This window comes from Palaemon carinicauda, chromosome 3 (genome assembly GCF_036898095.1).
Source record: "Palaemon carinicauda isolate YSFRI2023 chromosome 3, ASM3689809v2, whole genome shotgun sequence".
NCBI lineage: Eukaryota > Metazoa > Arthropoda > Malacostraca > Decapoda > Palaemonidae > Palaemon > Palaemon carinicauda.
Genome location: NC_090727.1, coordinates 191,892,961 through 191,910,460, shown reverse-complemented (window position 1 = coordinate 191,910,460; position 17,500 = coordinate 191,892,961). Strand labels below are relative to the sequence as shown.

Below are 17,500 nucleotides of genomic sequence, written 5' to 3'. Positions count from 1 at the left end.
GAATTCTTGTAGAGCAGAAGCATCAGTGATCAGCTACATAATAAATATGATTTTATCCTTTTGGGGGTATTTTGCGCTTATGGCATCCTACCAGCTGCACATCTGCAAAGCATCACAAGCTTCAGAGAGGCATTAGAGAGTGAAGAAAAACGTTTCAAACTTCTGAAAGGCATTAGAAACTGTAGACAGGCATTCGAAACTTCAGAAAGACGTCAGAAACTTCAGAAAGGCATTAAAAAATGCAGAAAGGCGCTACAAACTTCAGAAAGACGGCAGAAACTTCAAAAAGACATTAGAAAAATTTAAAAAAGGCGCTACAAACCTCAGAAAGGTATTAGAAACTTCAGAAAGACGTAACAAACTTCAGAAAGGCATTAAAAATTTCAGAAATGCATTCCAAACTTCAGAAAGGTTTTAGTTTTCTTGAAAGATGGTCAGGTGTGCCTTAATTCCATATGAAAGTTTGAGTAAATCATCGCAGCCAGTTTCTCTCAGAGACCGGGGAATATATACCTTGTTTATTGTAGTTTTTACTATTGCATATTCATAGTCTCTGAGAATGGATTACTTTGTTTTCAATATCTAGTAAGTATCAATTGCTTCAGTATCTAAGGTAATTGTATCTGTTTTCTTAAATACTTCTGTAATTTGAATGAATTGCTTTTTAAATCTGTGCGTGTTTTTACTTTTGTAATTATTTGCTTAATACAAGTAATTACGACAACATTCAATGAATATACAAAGCAATAGTCTCTTCTTTTCTAGGGGAACCATATCCATTATTCAGCAATTAAAGAATATATATATATATATATATATATATATATATATATATATATATATATATATAAATTATGTATGTTCATATATATGTATATACATATATATATATATATATATATATATATATATATATATATGTATGTATGTATGTATGTATGTCTAAATAAATGTATGCACTAGCAAAAATAAATCCTGGTGTTTCTAGTCCAAAGACATATTCTTACTTATGTCTGGGGGTTGGCCCGTTTTTGTAATCACGCTGATGATGGTAGGAGACTTTAGCCTGACCGTTCACAGCAACCCAACCTAGTGTGGGTGGCTTTAAATAGTACAGCCAAGCTGATTATAGCGATACATAAACCCTTTCACCATGTTAAGGTATCCCCACTCATAAAGCTATATATATGTGTATGCATGTGAGTGTGTATAAACGGAAGTGGCAGCATAGTGAAAATGTCCCTACAAGGGGATCTGCTGAACTGGAGTTCGAGACCCGCTCAAGTTCAATAGTTTTCTGTAGCGTCTGCAACCTCACCATCCCTATTAGCTAAGACTGAGGGAAGCCTATAGGTCTTCCTGCTGAGACATCAGCAGCTATTCCTGATCCTATCTTGGCTGGAGAGATGGTTTAGGATCTGAGCTTATGTATAGATAGTGAGTCTTTAGGGTATTGTCCTACTAGGGCATTATCGCTGTCCCTTGCGTCTGCTATATATATATATATATATATATATATATATATATATATATATATATATATATATACATATATATATATATATATATATATATATATATATATATATATATATATATATATATATATATATATGTATATATATATATATATATATACAAGCACACACATATCATTCTTATCATTATCATCAGCTGTTGCTAGTATATACTGAATATATAGTACGTAGATGAGTCATAAGGAAAATTTGGCTAAGAATGTAATGTAATTGAAAGTCATGTTCAAGAAAATCAAAATTCAAACCAGGCTTTTTTTTTAGTGGATTTTTTAGCCCCATTTACTTCCCTACACTTTAATCCATAAAAGTTGATGGTCGATCATCAGTTAATTTCGTGCGTATCTCAGAGGCGAGTGGCTAAGCCAATGAAAAGGTTGATTTATGGGTGGGGACACGTGCCGTAGTTTCTAGCCGAATTAAATTCATCACCCGATTCTCGCTAGTTTTTGCCAGTGGATTTTCAAAGCCAAGCGCTTTGGATTTCTTCAGTGAAAACGCGGTCATCCTAAAAAAACAGCTATGGAAAATATTAAATGGAATAAGTCGGAGACACGTTGTTTTGAATTATTGATCACACACATGTATGATATATTTATATATATATATATATATATTATATATATATATATATATATATATATATATATATATATATATATATATATATATATATATATATATATATATATATATGTGTGTGTGTGTGTGTGTGTGTGTGTATGCATATATTCATTTTTCTATCTATCGATATATCTGTATACAACAACAACAACAACAATTGCAGTCGTTTCCAGTCTATTGTAGGATAAAGGCCTTAATCAAAACCATATTACTGTTTGGGGTTTGGCCAATTCTCATCACCACGCTAACCACTGTGTATTAGTGATGGTGGGATACTTTAGTCTGATCGCTCATAGGAAACCAACCTAGTATGGGTGGTCCTGACTATTAGAACTTTGCTGATCAGGGCGATAGACAAACCCTTTCACTATGATAAGGTATTCATACTAAGAAAGGATAATATATACATCCAAGATTCCCTTAGAAGGACCCCTCTCTTTATCAGCAAGAAACCATTGCTGCTCCCTCATTATACTGAATCTACTAAATTTGTGGAAAAATACCATCATCCACACGCATTAAAAATATGTCACTTTTAAGAGAGCCCAATGATCTGACTGATCATGTAGTAAATCTATATATTTTTCAGTCCAGGTCTTGGGTCGATTCAAATTTGAATAATCATCATGTTTAAGTACTTCAATCGAATAGAGCGAATATCATACCACCAGTCATGCTTATTATAAATTTTGTTAGGATGAAAAGGATCATATAATATTACTTGAAGGATCAGTGACCATAAATTGTAATCGCAAGTCACGTTTACGTGAATTACACCTGCACTAAACCAATGATAAGTATCCTAAATCTTTAGATAAATCTGTTTACATAAACATTTTAAACCCAAAGGGTCATTGGTATTACATTTACTTTTAAGATATTATTTCAAAAATTCATCTAGTATTGATTTGTTTCGTGCTTCTTTATGAGGCGAACGGCTCAAACGATGCAAAAGTGTGTCGTTCTAAAAAGAAATTATGGCAGAGTATTAATGAACTGATGTAACAACCTGGCTTAAGAGCTCGTCTCCCGATCCAGAAGGGAATGCAATTTGTGGAGCACCGGCCGGGAGGGAGTGGCAGGTGCCACCCTTGCTAAGCATTTCCAGTCGCTGCTTGGCACATATCTTTATCTTTGTTGTTTGTCCGGTGTCTTGTGTTGACTCCGAAAATTTATTTCTCTCACGGGCTGCCTGAAAGCACAGGGCCAGTCTTATAGCGAAAAGTGTAACAATCTACCCAACGAATAAGATTAGTGTAGCCTATATGAAAAAATAATGACTAGGAAACTAATCTGATTTTCTATAAAATGTCAGTGACTAGGTCCAAGAGTTCTATAGAATACTGTATGGGAATCGACAATGGAAACAGTTTTTTTTTTTTTTTTTTTTTTTTTTTTTTTTTTTTTTTTTTTTTAATTTAAACTTCCCTCGCCCCCTAACAGGACACATGAATCTCATAATGTCATCTCCTACGCCCATTGACGCAAAGGGCCTCAAGAGGATTCATTGGCTAGATTCATCAAAGGATAGCTGGTTCCTTGTGATGTGCAGTGCCTATCTAACTAAGGCAAATGACCACTGCCATTTAATGCCTAACCAAACTCACAGTACTTGTATGCCAAGGTGATTGACGACGGTGTATTGCCTAGTTGAATAATGTCAGTGCTACTAACTATCTGGATCCATGGCAGTAGTATTGTCAGGCTAAATGATGGGAATAGTATTGCCTATCTGCATTCAGGACATAAATATTGCCATACTATTTTCACAACAGTAGTATTACATAGCTTAACCCATTGCAGTGGCAATGATATCGCCTAGCTGAATCAAGACAGTGGTATCACCTAGCTTAAATAAGGCTGTGACATCGTCTAGCTGAATCAAGGCAGTTGTATTGCCTAGTTGAATTAAAGCAGTGTCATTACTTAGCTGAATGATGACAATGGAATATTTTAGCAGAATGGTGACAATGATATTACCTAACTGAATTACAGCAGTGGCATTGCTTCGTCGAATTAATGGCAATAGTAAGTTCTAGATTAATTTACGGCAAGAATACTTCCTTAACTTATGGTAGTGTTTTTGCCTAGGTAAATTCATGACATAAATATTGCCTAGCTGAATGTATAATAGAAGAATTTCCTATATGAATTCAAGGCAGTGATATTGCTTCACTGAGTCACAGCAGCGTAATTACCCAGTTGAATTCAGAGCATTAGTATTGCCTAGCTGAATTCGTGACAGTTGCATGGCCTACATAAAGTCACAGTAGCAGTATTGCCGGGTTGAATTGTTTATCTGGAAATTGTTCATCTGAATGACAGTAATGAAATAATCTAGAATCTAGACTAGTGGTTGCAGCGGTATTGCCTAGTTGAGCGATGGCAGTGGCATTGTCTGGCCGAATAATGGTAGCAGTATCGCCGAGGTTATTTCACAGAAGTAATAGGGCCTAACTGAATAATGGTCGTAGTTTTGCCTTGCTCAATATTGTTTAGATATATTCACGGCTACGGTATTGTCTATCTGAATTCATGGCAGTGGTACTGCCTAGCTGCTGAATAGAAGGGAGTGCTATTGCCTTGCTATATTTGCAGCAGTGATATTCTGAAGTTGAATTCATGGGGGTGGCATTGCATAATAAAATTAACCCCAGTGGTATTTCGTAACTGAATTACTACAGTGTTATTGCATAGCATAATGATTGCAGGAATATTGCATAGTGAGATTTATGGGAGTAGCATTGTCTGGAGCAGACTACAAAAAAATAGAAAATGAAAAAATAAGAAAAATACAACAAAAGCAGATGTACTTAAATCATCATCATTATTATTATTATTATTATTATTATTATTATTATTATTATTATTATTATTATTATTATTGTTTTTGTTGTTGTTGTTATTATTATTATTATTATTATTATTATTATTATCAATTACCTAAATTTGCCTCATTTATCCTTTTATTGTATATCTCTTTTCGACTTTCCGAGATTTTATTCTTCTTTTTCTTTCCTTATGACACTCGAACTCCATTGTTTTTATTTTTACTTCTCTATCCTCCTCGCATTTCTCTCTCTCTCTCTTTCTCTCTCTCTCTCTCTCTCTCTCTCTCTCTCTCTCTCTCTCTCTCTCTCTCTCTCTCTCTCTTTTGCATTCTTCAATTTTCTATTTTCTTTTTTTTTTCATTTTTATTCTTTTTGAGTAAAACGAAAGTAAAAAATAGTTATAGGAAAAGTATTTAAATTTAGCGGTAATAATAATAATAATAATAATAATAATAATAATAATAATAACTCTATTTTATTTATGAAAGACCATATGTTATCTTCTTCCCTTAAAATTTAATTAAAATTCATATTTTTGTGTCGTTTGAACTACCTAACAGAATTTTCGCTGCTTACCAGCTCTCTCTCTCTCTCTCTCTCTCTCTCTCTCTCTCTCTCTCTCTCTCTCTCTCTCTCTCTCTCTCTCTCTCTCTCTCTCATTTGCATTCTTCAATTTGCTATTTACTTTTTTTTCATTCTTAATTCTTTTGAGTAAAACGAAAGTACAAAATAGTTATAGGAAAAGTATTTAAATATAGCGGTATAAATAATAATAATAATAATAATAATAATAATAATAATAATAATAACTCTCTTTTGATACTATCTTTTATCTATGAAAGACCATATGTTATCTCTTTCCCTTACAATTGAATTAAAAATTCATATTTTTGTGACGTTTGAACTACCTAACAGAATTGTCGCTGCTTACCATCTCTCTCTCTCTCTCTCTCTCTCTCTCTCTCTCTCTCTCTCTCTCCCTCTCTCTCTCTCTCTCTCTCTCTCTCTTTCTTATGCTCTGCAGATTATTGGAACATAATTTGATTGTCAATTTATCCCAAATCACTCATTGCATACTTATCTGTAGACTTCATATATACATTATTACATACTTTATAGCTTATATTATCATCTATTGCCTTAGTTTGGAAAACCTTAGATGATACCTGTAATGCAGGAAGCTTTTGACATTTTTGTTTGATTACTTACTCCTTTTTTTTAATTCCTTCAATGAATATATTTTTTTTTTTTACTTCTCGAAAAAAGTATTTTCGACCTAGAGGGTCATAATTCAGTTTATTAATGTACGTTTCCACAAGCTGTGTTGCTTCTAAGGATTAAATAAAAATTCGTTAAATAATTTCCTGAATAATTTGATTGGCTTTTATTTATCTAGTCACCAGAATTGTAATTACTAATAACTAAAAAAAAAAAAAAAAATCATAGTGTGTCATCTTTTAGGGCTAATCTCTGATGAGGCTCTTCAGCTGATCATAGTTACAATGGTTTCCTTGTTCGGTCTTGATTAGTCTACTGGGATCGACTCCTATGTTATCGAGAGCTTCCTTGCATTTATTGATGTATTTGTCGTGAGCATCGGGAGTCCGGGTGAAGAAGAAGGCGAAGTCGGAATGATGCCCGTAGTTGTAGTCCATGCAGGAGTACATGCAGGCGTAGTTGCTGTAGTCGGTGTCCAGGATTACCAGGGGCGCTGGGAATGCTGTTGGAGAAAGGGAATGAGGCATAAGAATTTGGCTGGGGTATTTTTCCCTTTGAAAATATATTTATAGTTTTAATTTTCGTTCCCTATTTCACCAGGTGGAAATAGGAGTGATGAGAGACTTCTAGATATGTTTGTTGAACAAGAGTTGGTGGTAATTAGTAGTTTTTTCAAGAAGAAAAATATAAATAAGTGTGCGTGGACAAGAGTGGTAGAAAGAAGGAATATGTTGTAATAACAAGAGGGATAATTGGACGATTGAAAAATACACGTGTTTAAGGGTATGGTCACCGATATTACTGATAATATTTTGGTTGAAGCAAAATTAATTTTGGCAAAAAAATGGGGAAATAGAATAGGGTAAAGTAAAAGAGATGTAATGAAGGTGGAAGAGTTGAGGAAACTAGAGGCAAAAATTGAACATCAAGAAAGGTTTGAAGTGGCATTTGACGGGGTGAAAGTGAGAGAAACTGGTGATCTACAGGAAGAGGGGAAGTTTGTAAAGGAAGAGTTCGTTGGGCATGCAAGTCATGTATGTGGTAGAAGGTTTGGTGGAGGTTGTACAAGGAAGAGTAGTAAATGGTGGAAAAAGGGATTGATGATGAAGGTGGAAGGGAAAAGAGAGAATTTGAAGAATGGCTGGAGAGTATAGAGATGTATGAAAGATATAGAGAGGAAAATGTTGATGTAAAACGGAAAGTGGCTGACGCAAAGAGGGCTTTTGACTGGTGGTAGGGTCAGGGATTGGGTAGTTCAAATGAAGAGAATAAGAAGGAATTTTGGGAAGAAGTGAATAGAGTAAGGAAGGGTAGATCAAGCAATGAAAATACAGTGAAAGATGAAAATGGTGACCGCTGAGGTAGCGGCAGTTTTGGAGTCAGCATATGAAGCTTCTTTTGTTGCACCATATCAGTGCCAACCAAAGTCGGATGAGTCCCTCGTCAGGCAAAAAGGGACAAAGAGAAAAAATCCCCCTTTTGTTTAGTTTGCTGTGGGCTACATCACAATATTGGGAGAAGTGTCATGATAGATAGATAGATGAAAAGAGCATAAGATTGGATACTCACAGTTATCGAGGTTGATCATGAGATGAGAGTCGCCGAGGGGCATAGGAGCGATCTTTCCGGTCCTCTTCAGCTGGCTTCCTTCAGGTGTGATACCGACGGCCTTCACGTCAAAACCTTTACCATCTGAGACACAGGAAAGTTATATAGAGTTAAAACTTAAGAAGGCTGGAAACTGGAAATGCAATTCTCTAATTGAAGAGCATTTTGGAATCGTCAGGTATTGTCATTATTATTACAAGGTTATATGCGGGTGTGGGCGAGTGTATTTATGGGTGGTGTGTGTAGTAAAAAGAAATTCATGTCTATCTAAATATAATATATATATATATATATATATATATATATATATATATATATATATATATATATACGCACACACTTGTATGAAATGCTATACCCCCATTATGTATCGCAAAGTTGAAAAATTATTACTCACTGTAATCATACTGAATTCGGACACATTTTTTAAGAAGCTGATAAGGATTCGTTGAGATGGCTTGCTGATACCAGACGCCTCCGAACTGAAAATAAAGTTATAAGATATGATAAATATGATAAAAGAGTTGTCATCCTACTCTCTCTCTCTCTCTCTCTCTCTCTCTCTCTCTCTCTCTCTCTCTCTCTCTCTCTCTCTCTCAGAGAGTTGTCATCCTTCTCTCTCTCTCTCTCTCTCTCTCTCTCTCTCTCTCTCTCTCCAACACACACAGGAAATGAAAGTTCACACGACCAAGCAAACTATGAAATTAAAATTCCTACTCACACGGGAATGTTTTGGAACTTGTTCATCCCAGAGCCTCTGTTCTTCTACAGCAGGACAATTCCCTTTGATGACGAAGTCCGGGATATCATCCGCTAGCACGGCCGCCGCAACTGCCAGCAGGAGGACCTTGGAGAACATCTTCCTCTGAAGAAGATTAACTGTGACACAGCCTGAATCGAAGAAATATTCCGCTTATATAGTCATCTGGGTCTGCTCACATCAAGCAGTTATCATTTAGTCTTATTCGCCGGGAGCTCTTTTCAAGCTCCGCCTATGATGATCAAAACGCATGTCGCTCTATCACCGACTATATAAGGACATCTAGCTAGATATGAAGTATCACTCTATTGAGACTTCAAGTCACCCAACAGAGAAGATGATTTCCTTCCTCCTTTTAGTCTTTGGGATCGTAGCATCTGCTGTGGCCGAGAGTACAGTAGAAATACCAGAGTACCTTGAGAGAGGAAACTGCGCCAAAGTCGGCGCCCTTCCAAAATTTGATCTAAGAAGGGTAAGCATCTTAATATTTTTATGAGGGTATCGATGACCATCTAACACTTATTATTGCATTGATGACCTCGTATATACTCGGTGTCTTACAAATGACAGGTGCCAATGCATTCAGTATTTTTTTTTTTTGCTTAGAAATGACATTATTACGGATTTCCTTTAAATCCTATGTGGAGATACAACATCTATATCCGTGTTTTTAGGAGGACTGGGTTTTAATATTCTTCATTTGTTTATTTTGAATCTTTTATTTAACAATCTATTCATGGAAATGTTTATATACTACTGCTTATATATATATATATATGTATACAGTATATATATATATATATATATATATATATATATATATATATATATATATACTGTATATATATATATGTATATGTATATATATATTCATATTTATATATATACACACATATTTGTGTGTGTATATATATATATATATATATATATATATATATATATATATATATATATATATATACTATATATATATATATATATATATATATGTATATATATAATATATATATATATATAGATATATATATATATATATATATATATATATATATATATATATATATATATACTGCACATGTATAGATGCTTGTATGTACTGTTTGCATATATTATTATATTATGCAAAATACTCTATGTATATTCTACCTTGGAATACCCTGGATAAGATAGCATTTTCTACCTTTTGATAATTAGCCTACTTATGTTCTCAATTCTTTTTCTTTTTGACAATTTTTCCTTACCTATATCATCCGTAGACTGAAGAAACAATACATAAAATACACAAATAAACACATATATGCACATATACACTTATATATATATATATTTATATGTATATATATATATATATATATATATATATATATATATATATATATATATGTATATACATACACACCCCCATATATATATATATATATATATATATATATATATATATATATAGAATGAGATTATGTAAGTGATGTTTAAATAGTCAGGGGAAATATATATTTGGAATAAAGTTCTTCTCCCTCATTCCAGTACAGTGGACGTTGGTACCAGACTGATGTTATCGAGATACCACACCAGCCATATACCAGATGCATCAATTCTTTCTACGATTACTCTGAACCCATGTACGGATTCAACGTCAGGACAGCTGGACTCACTCCTGAGGGAACGCACGAGAAGAAGGAAGGAAAGATCTACCCAACAGATGAAAACCCCGCCAGTCACATGTTGATCGATTTCCCAACTGGTGAGACGTTGTTCCTTCCTCTTTTTCATAATATGAATTAACTGTAGTAGTTTCTTTGGTGCAATCGCCATTCTAGGTATTCAACTTTATAGGATTTTTTTCATAGCTGTTGTGTTATATCATTTTTACAAAGTCTCTCTTGAAATAAAATAAGATGAAATTTTATTTTTTTAGTTTTGGGTTATCCATACGTCGTCATCGATACCAACTACGAAACCTACGCCTGCGTGTATTCCTGCGTCGACTGGAATGAGTACAAGACCGAGTTCGCCTTCGTCTTCTCCAGGACTCCCGAGAACAACGGACCTGCCACTGCCAAATGCAAGAAGGTCTTCAGCAAGCGCGGAATCGACTTTTCCAAATTCGTCACAGTTCCTCACACCGAAGAATGTACCTACAGAGCCTAAAGACTTCATGAATCACTTGCTTTTTACAATGAAATCAAATTTGTTTTTACTTCTGAATATACAGTCAAATTCAGCAGTTCCCTGACATGAACAAACCAGAGAGTGTGTTAGTTTCAATGTCGTAAGAGACAATCAGCGGAGTCTTGAATTTGACTGTATGAGAACAAGAACCCTAATCTGACTTGGCCTTTGGAAAAAAAAGATCTTTATCGCTTGCCTTCATTCATTGATTGTAAATATCCATATGATATATGTAATTTGCTCAATTTTTGAAGAAAAGTCATGAATTGATTTAATTTTCAGAATTATTCTTGATGATTATGGATACTGTACACAGAATGCTCGACTAGGGCTGCCGTAATGTGATAAATACGATAATTTTTTTCTTCTGATTAGAATTTTTATCTCCAGATTTTAATAATATCTAAACAAAAACGATATGGTAAAGATTCAGTGGATATGTTTTTTTATCAATAAATGTATTGTAAGCATTTTTGTTTCTATTACTTTTTCCCTTTAAAAGAAAATCATTTATAATGTATTTTCAAAATGACGTTGCTTAATTGCTATACAAATGGTTTTTCAAAAAACGTGTTATAGCACAAAATATGGTAGAAATGCTGACTTTTTGAACCTGAAATGATCTGTGAATCAAAAAGCAATACTCTTTGCATTAGACCCAGAATAGCTGTTTGGTCTATAGACCAGACGGAAAGTGTTAATTTCACATAAATCATATGCAACATCCAAAGACTAATATGTTTTTCTTACAATATCGTGTGCTACGGATGTAAATCTTCAAAATTCACAAGCTAAAGACGTAAAATGTAGGAAATGGAAGGCATATAGAAGCTTATTTGTATGCATAAGATTATGTTAACCAATTTACTCTACGTCATGCTTTACGTAATAGCTGCGACATTACCTCATTCAGACCAGATTATATTTCAATTCAGAGTTGAATAAATATAACTGGGCCTCATGTTGGCTTAATGTTTACCTTCGGTTAGTGATATACTTGAACTAATGCTTAGTTTACAGTTTTCACATTTGTTTTGTTTTATAAATCAACAGTTATTCTGAGAATATTTATGGTAAACCAAACATTCACGGCAATTATGAGGAAAAACCAGAAATTAAATTAATTGTAATTCTGGCTTTGTAAATAGTAGTCACAATCGGTTCGAAGGCTGACCGTAGTGAGAAAATCCATAAGTATTATGCCTGCCAGACATGGGTCACAAGAATAATACATATATTCCATAAATTATGAGATTATGTATAGAATCATATTTCAGTTTAAAAAAAATACGATAAAATTCGGGAATGGGTAGTCTTCTTAAATACCTTTCCTGGACTGAAGTAATATTCAAAATAATGAATTAAAAAGGATGAACTGAACTAGAAATTTTAGAAACAATACTTAGGTATCTATTTGATGATATAATAAAAGATAGAGGAATAAAGCTCTGATTTCTTTTATGATTCTCCTAACTGACATTGAGACCGGATGTGTAAGTCACCACAAACCATGCTGGAAAATAGATAAGAATTGTCACTTCATGTATGCTTAACATGTGTCACTTGGTAAATAGTTGACCGTTGACAGTACAATGCAAGGTGGTACAAAAAACAGAGGTATTGTCCCGTGTTCCTTTGCGTACAGATGGTCATTGACTGTACAGAGAATGGAGAGGAGTCCCAGTATAACTTAGTGTACTAGCAGTACATAGTTAAGGTGCTGCCTTGCGTTACTTCTTGCAGTTGACCATTGATGATAAAAAGAATGGAAGTTTTACCTACAGGCACTTTGTGTATATCTGGCCACTTACTGCGACGCTTTGCCTGCAGTTGGTCACTAACAGTAAAGAGAACAGAAGAGAGACTCTGTGGCAAGTAGTGCATTGCTGACTATTGACTATACGGAGAGCAGTGAGTAGACCCAGTATCCCTTGGTGTACACTTTAACACTGACAGTACATAGCTGGGATGTTCAATTGTGTTATTTCTTGTACAGTTGACCATTGATGGTAAAGAGGATGGAAGTTTTACACTGAGACATTTGGTGTATATCTTAAGTGAAGCTACTCACAGGTCTGGTAACTGCTCAGACCTCGTACGTATACACCGACTTCCCTGCCGTTATAAGAAGTAAGGTTGCGTCTCCAGTTGGGACATCTGATCATGCCTTGAATTCATTAATAGTGAAGACTGAGCAGCCTGTCCCTGATGTATTATACTCATATAATATTTGTGTGAAATCTCAAGCAGACTGGAATGGCATTTTGAGTGATCATTTAGGCTTGAATTGGTCACAGTTGTATAGCAGTGTTGATCCTGTTATCACTTTAAATGAGAATCTAGTCAACATAATTGATAGGCATATCCCTTCTCGTGTCCTAAGGTACCAAGTGAAAGACAAACCTTGGATCAATGCTGATTAAAAATGTGCTTATTTGGAGAAGCAGGAAGTCTATCATCTTTGGAAGTAACAGATCCGATTTGACTTGGAATAACTATACTTACTTTCGAGCTTTTGATCAGAGAGTTTATGCTTCAACTGAAAAGGAATAAAATTTAACCATAAAATAAACCCTTTCTGGTACAATCCAGGAATATAAGAGGTGGTCTACCCTTATATGCACTCTTTGGTGTAGAGGCAACAGTTCCTCCTTTATTTAAACCAGATGGCTCTGTCAATCACTGTCCAAAGGAAAAGGTAACCCTTGTGGCTGATGCGTTTAGCAGTAAGCAGAGTAATGGGTAACATGATCTTCCTCATTCCTGTTTTCCTGAGGCTTAACTAACTAGTTTAGCTTTTCGATCTTGTGAAATTACAGCTCTCTTGATGCTTATGAATGTGTAGGCCCAAATGGTTTTTTTTTTTTTTTTTTTTATAAAGACTGAAAATTTCTTAGGTCTCAAGTTATCTATTTTGTACAAGTTAGCAAGAAGAGAAGATTTTAGCACTTGTTGGAAAACTGGTAATGTCCCTCTACTAGATATATAAATGTGTTTGTGGTAGCTCAAGTCCAGCTAATTACTGCCTAATTTCCATAACTCCGATATTATTTAAAGTTTTCGAATGTATTTTAGCCAAATGTCTTAGTATGTTTGCTGAGAGTAATCATCTGTTCCTTAGTTTGCAATCTGATTTTCGTAAAGGCCTTGGAGCATATGATGCCATTCTTACAATCTCCCTTTATTGTGGTCATGAAGTTCATATAATTGGCCTTGGTTTTAGTGCCTCCTTTAACCGTGTTAATCATGAGGCCTTTGTTTTCAAACTCAAACAGTCGGGAGTGAGTAGATAATTTCTTAGCATTATTATTGAATTTTTAAGTAATAGATCACAAAGAGTTGTTCTTGATGGGCACCATAGTGAGTATAGCAATGTGATATCTGGTGTTACTCAGGGTAGTGTCTTTGCCCCATTGCTTTTCATACTATATACACATGACATGTGGTTTGGTCTAGAAAACAAGCTTGTTGCATATGCAGATCATGCTACACTCTTTGCATCAATTCCATCTCCAGAATATAGATCTGGGGTTGCTGAATCGCTTATATTATTAGAGATCTAGCTAGAATTAGTGCATGGTGTAAATTATGTGGTATGAAGTTGAATCCTAAAAACCTCAAAGTAATTTATGATTGTAAGTAGGTCAAGGACAGTGACTCCTCAACATCCGGATCTCAGTATTGATAATGTTTCTTTAAATCTGTATGACTTATAATTTAAGGTGTGACTCTGAACAACAAATTTACTTTTGAGAAACACATTAGGTCTGTGTCTTCTGCAATCGCACAAAAAAATTGGCTTATTGAGAAAGTCTTCTAAGATTTTCAGTGATCAATCTATTCTGAAGAAGTGTTTTAATTCTTTCATTCTACATTGTTTCGAGCTTTGTTCTTTTTGGTCTTCAGCTGCTTATTCTCACCTTAATTTGTTGGACAGGAACTTACGGTCTATAAGATTTCTTATTTCTGATCTAAATATTAAGCTCTGGCACTGTCGCTCAATCAGTTCGTTACGCATGTTGCATAAGTTTTTGTCATAATTCTGATCATCCTTCACATTCAGGGCTTCCCGGGCAGTTCCATCATGTTCGTAATACTAGGCATACAGTTAATTCTAATAGCCAGGCCTTCTTCATCATGAGGTTCAATACTATACAGTGTTCTCGAAGTTTTATTCTAGCTGTGACCACGTTGTGAAATGGTCTTCCTAACTGGGTAGTTAAATCGGTAGAACTTCTGAAGATCAAACTTAGAGCAAATGTTTTTATGTTGAACAGGCAAACATACGCCCTTTGATAGTTTATATATTAAATGTCTATTTTGATGTTACTGTTTTTGAAATATTTAAATTGTTCATTGTTTCTCATATCGTTAATTCATTTCCTTATTTCCTTACTGGGCTATTTTTTTGTTGTTGGAGCCCTTGGGTTTATCATCTGGCTTTCCCAACTATTGTTGTAGCTTAGCTAGTAATAATAATAATAATAATAATAATAATAATAATAATAATAATAATAATAATAATAGCCACTTACCATGAAGTGTTGTATGCAGCTTATTACTAAGAGAAAAGAGAACAGAAGAAAGTCCCTGAAGCACTTGGCACATTGCTGACTACCGACTGTATGGAGAACAAAGATGATACCCCTTGTAACCTTGTGTACAATTCAGCATTGACCTTACAAGTTTTCACGTGAAGAACACTAATGTAAATAATGATAATATTCATTGTTTATTAATAGATGTTGAATGTAGCATGATAAGTTCTCAGATTTAATATTACTGCTCTAACTGTGTATGTGAAAGATGAGGCTAACTAGGAAAATTTTTGATTTGCACACCTTGCTGCATGTGAACACATTAGATGATGGTTTAAGGCTGCAGGACCCTTTTAAGGAGAAGTAGTCTGTGAGATCCTACACCACGAGGTGTTGGTGACCTTGTTGTTAATGCTAATTCGCAAGATCATACATTCACTAGTAAGGGTTCCTAGGTTTGTTAGTGGAATTTTGCATAACTTAAAGTTAACCTAACTCAATCTTTGTGGCTTTCCAGGTCTTTTAATAGCCGTTTTTTAATTGCATTTATAAAAATTACTTTGGTAGCCATTCATCGGGTATGAGATAACCGACCCAAGGCAGCAAAGTTGGTGCTTGATAAAAGTGACTTTTATGGTGGTGCATTCTTTACATTCCAGAACCTATTTATGAGGGGAATCTAATCTTTCCGGGCGAGACCCCGAATTCCATGAAAGCAGAAAACTTGATAATGTTCGATTTAATTATCGTAGCATCAGGTGTCTGTGGCATGGAGGAGAGTTGAGGTACATTTCGCTCTGATCATCTTCCTGGCAAAAGCACGCGATTCTTTGTGTATCTCTTCCCATACAACACCCTCAAATATAATGATCGGTTATACTAAGTTACTTAGATATTTGAAAAATAACACATCCACCTGTGTATGATTAACGGTGAAATGGATATATTTTCATTTGGACTCTCTTGGTGCATTATGAATTTGGTTTTTAATATCTCTATCTGTAAAATAAAAAATCTGGTATATCAAAGATTGGGCATCATACAAAAGATGTGTTGCATTGACTCAAGGGGGAGGATCGAAAGGGGGAACATCATTGGCATAATGAAGGACACTAGGGGCGTAGGAGCGTTTTTCGGGTGGGGAGGCTAAAGTTTGAAAATACTCTGACGGTAGGCGGGTCTGATGGGTTGATATCAAGTATAGGAACAGATTCCTGAATTGGACATGTGGACTAAAAATGATCATATATCTCTCATCATAGCTCGATTGGTAAAGTCGATCATGCAGGCATTCCTTAGGCTCAGGGCATAGGATCGAATTATTGCCCAGCCAGAAGCATTTACCATAAATGAATTTCCAGTGGATATACTGTACATTACCAAAGGTAGAATTCGATATTAAATACCATTCTAGTTGATGTTTACATACAATATATATATATATATATATATATATATATATATATATATATATATATATATATATATATACATATATATATATATATATATATATATATATATATATATATATATATATATATATATATATATATATATATATATATATATATATATATATATACATATATATATATATATATATATATATATACATATACATTTATTTTTTCAAATACAAATACCCCTTAATATCGAATTCGCTCTGCCTTGTGATCTCAAACACATAGGAAAATTTCTTTAATAATAAACATTTTTCCTCGGACAAAGACTCGAACTTTTGACCGAAAAAGATAAGGATATACATTTGACTGTTTAAACAAGTCTAAGCTTTATTCCCATTTCTATTGATTGATCCTCTTGACATCTAAAACTCTATCATCTTTGTTAACCTTTTCATCGAATCATAAATGTAAAAAAAGGAAACCTTTCTTGCGATTTATTGGCAATGATTTAAACTGACTTTGATATCGTTACAGAAGAAACCGTTCCTTTGAAACAAGCTTTTTTTTTTATAAAGCAAAGCTTTATTTGTGTTCTTATTAATACCGGAGATGTTATAAACATGTATGCTTACATATCCCTCTTTCCTAACGATCATGTTCAACTCTATGCCCAACACCAAATTCCTTAAAATCATCTCGGTCAATATACATACCAATGAAAATAAATACTGACAAATAATTTCATATATTTTTAATAGCTTAATGCAACATCCACATTTCACCTATATAAATGAACATTGGTTCTTATTAA

The 17,500-nt window shown here is 34.1% G+C and overlaps 2 protein-coding genes across 2 annotated transcripts; one reads left to right on the top strand and one right to left on the bottom strand.

Moving 5' to 3' along the window:
* Positions 1-6,347: 6,347 nt before the first annotated feature.
* On the bottom strand, positions 6,348-8,700 carry LOC137638156 (crustacyanin-C1 subunit-like). Its single transcript, XM_068370245.1, has 4 exons — positions 8,538-8,700; positions 8,214-8,298; positions 7,778-7,900; positions 6,348-6,710 (listed from the first exon to the last, which is right to left on the bottom strand). Exons 1-4 carry the CDS (start codon positions 8,673-8,675, stop codon positions 6,454-6,456), a joined length of 603 nt encoding a protein of 200 aa, XP_068226346.1. The 5' UTR covers positions 8,676-8,700; the 3' UTR covers positions 6,348-6,453.
* A 137-nt stretch (positions 8,701-8,837) lies between these two features.
* Positions 8,838-11,215, top strand: LOC137638155 (crustacyanin-A2 subunit-like). Its single transcript, XM_068370243.1, has 3 exons — positions 8,838-9,048; positions 10,101-10,317; positions 10,492-11,215. The coding sequence occupies exons 1-3, from the start codon at positions 8,869-8,871 to the stop codon at positions 10,722-10,724; spliced, it is 630 nt and encodes a 209-aa protein (XP_068226344.1). The 5' UTR covers positions 8,838-8,868; the 3' UTR covers positions 10,725-11,215.
* Positions 11,216-17,500: the final 6,285 nt, after the last annotated feature.

Excerpts from the sequence above, each read along its gene's own strand:
- LOC137638156 (XM_068370245.1), bottom strand. The coding sequence starts at position 8,675 with ATGTTCTCCAAGGTCCTCCTGCTGGCAGTTGCGGCGGCCGTGCTAGCG. Across the intron at positions 8,299-8,537 it reads AAGTTCCAAAACATTCCCGT|TTCGGAGGCGTCTGGTATCA; the intron begins GTGAGTAGGAAT and ends CTTTATTTTCAG. Across the intron at positions 6,711-7,777 it reads CATGATCAACCTCGATAACT|CATTCCCAGCGCCCCTGGTA; the intron begins GTGAGTATCCAA and ends TTTCTCCAACAG.
- LOC137638155 (XM_068370243.1), top strand. The coding sequence starts at position 8,869 with ATGAAGTATCACTCTATTGAGACTTCAAGTCACCCAACAGAGAAGATG. Across the intron at positions 9,049-10,100 it reads CAAAATTTGATCTAAGAAGG|TACAGTGGACGTTGGTACCA; the intron begins GTAAGCATCTTA and ends CCCTCATTCCAG. Across the intron at positions 10,318-10,491 it reads GTTGATCGATTTCCCAACTG|TTTTGGGTTATCCATACGTC; the intron begins GTGAGACGTTGT and ends TTATTTTTTTAG.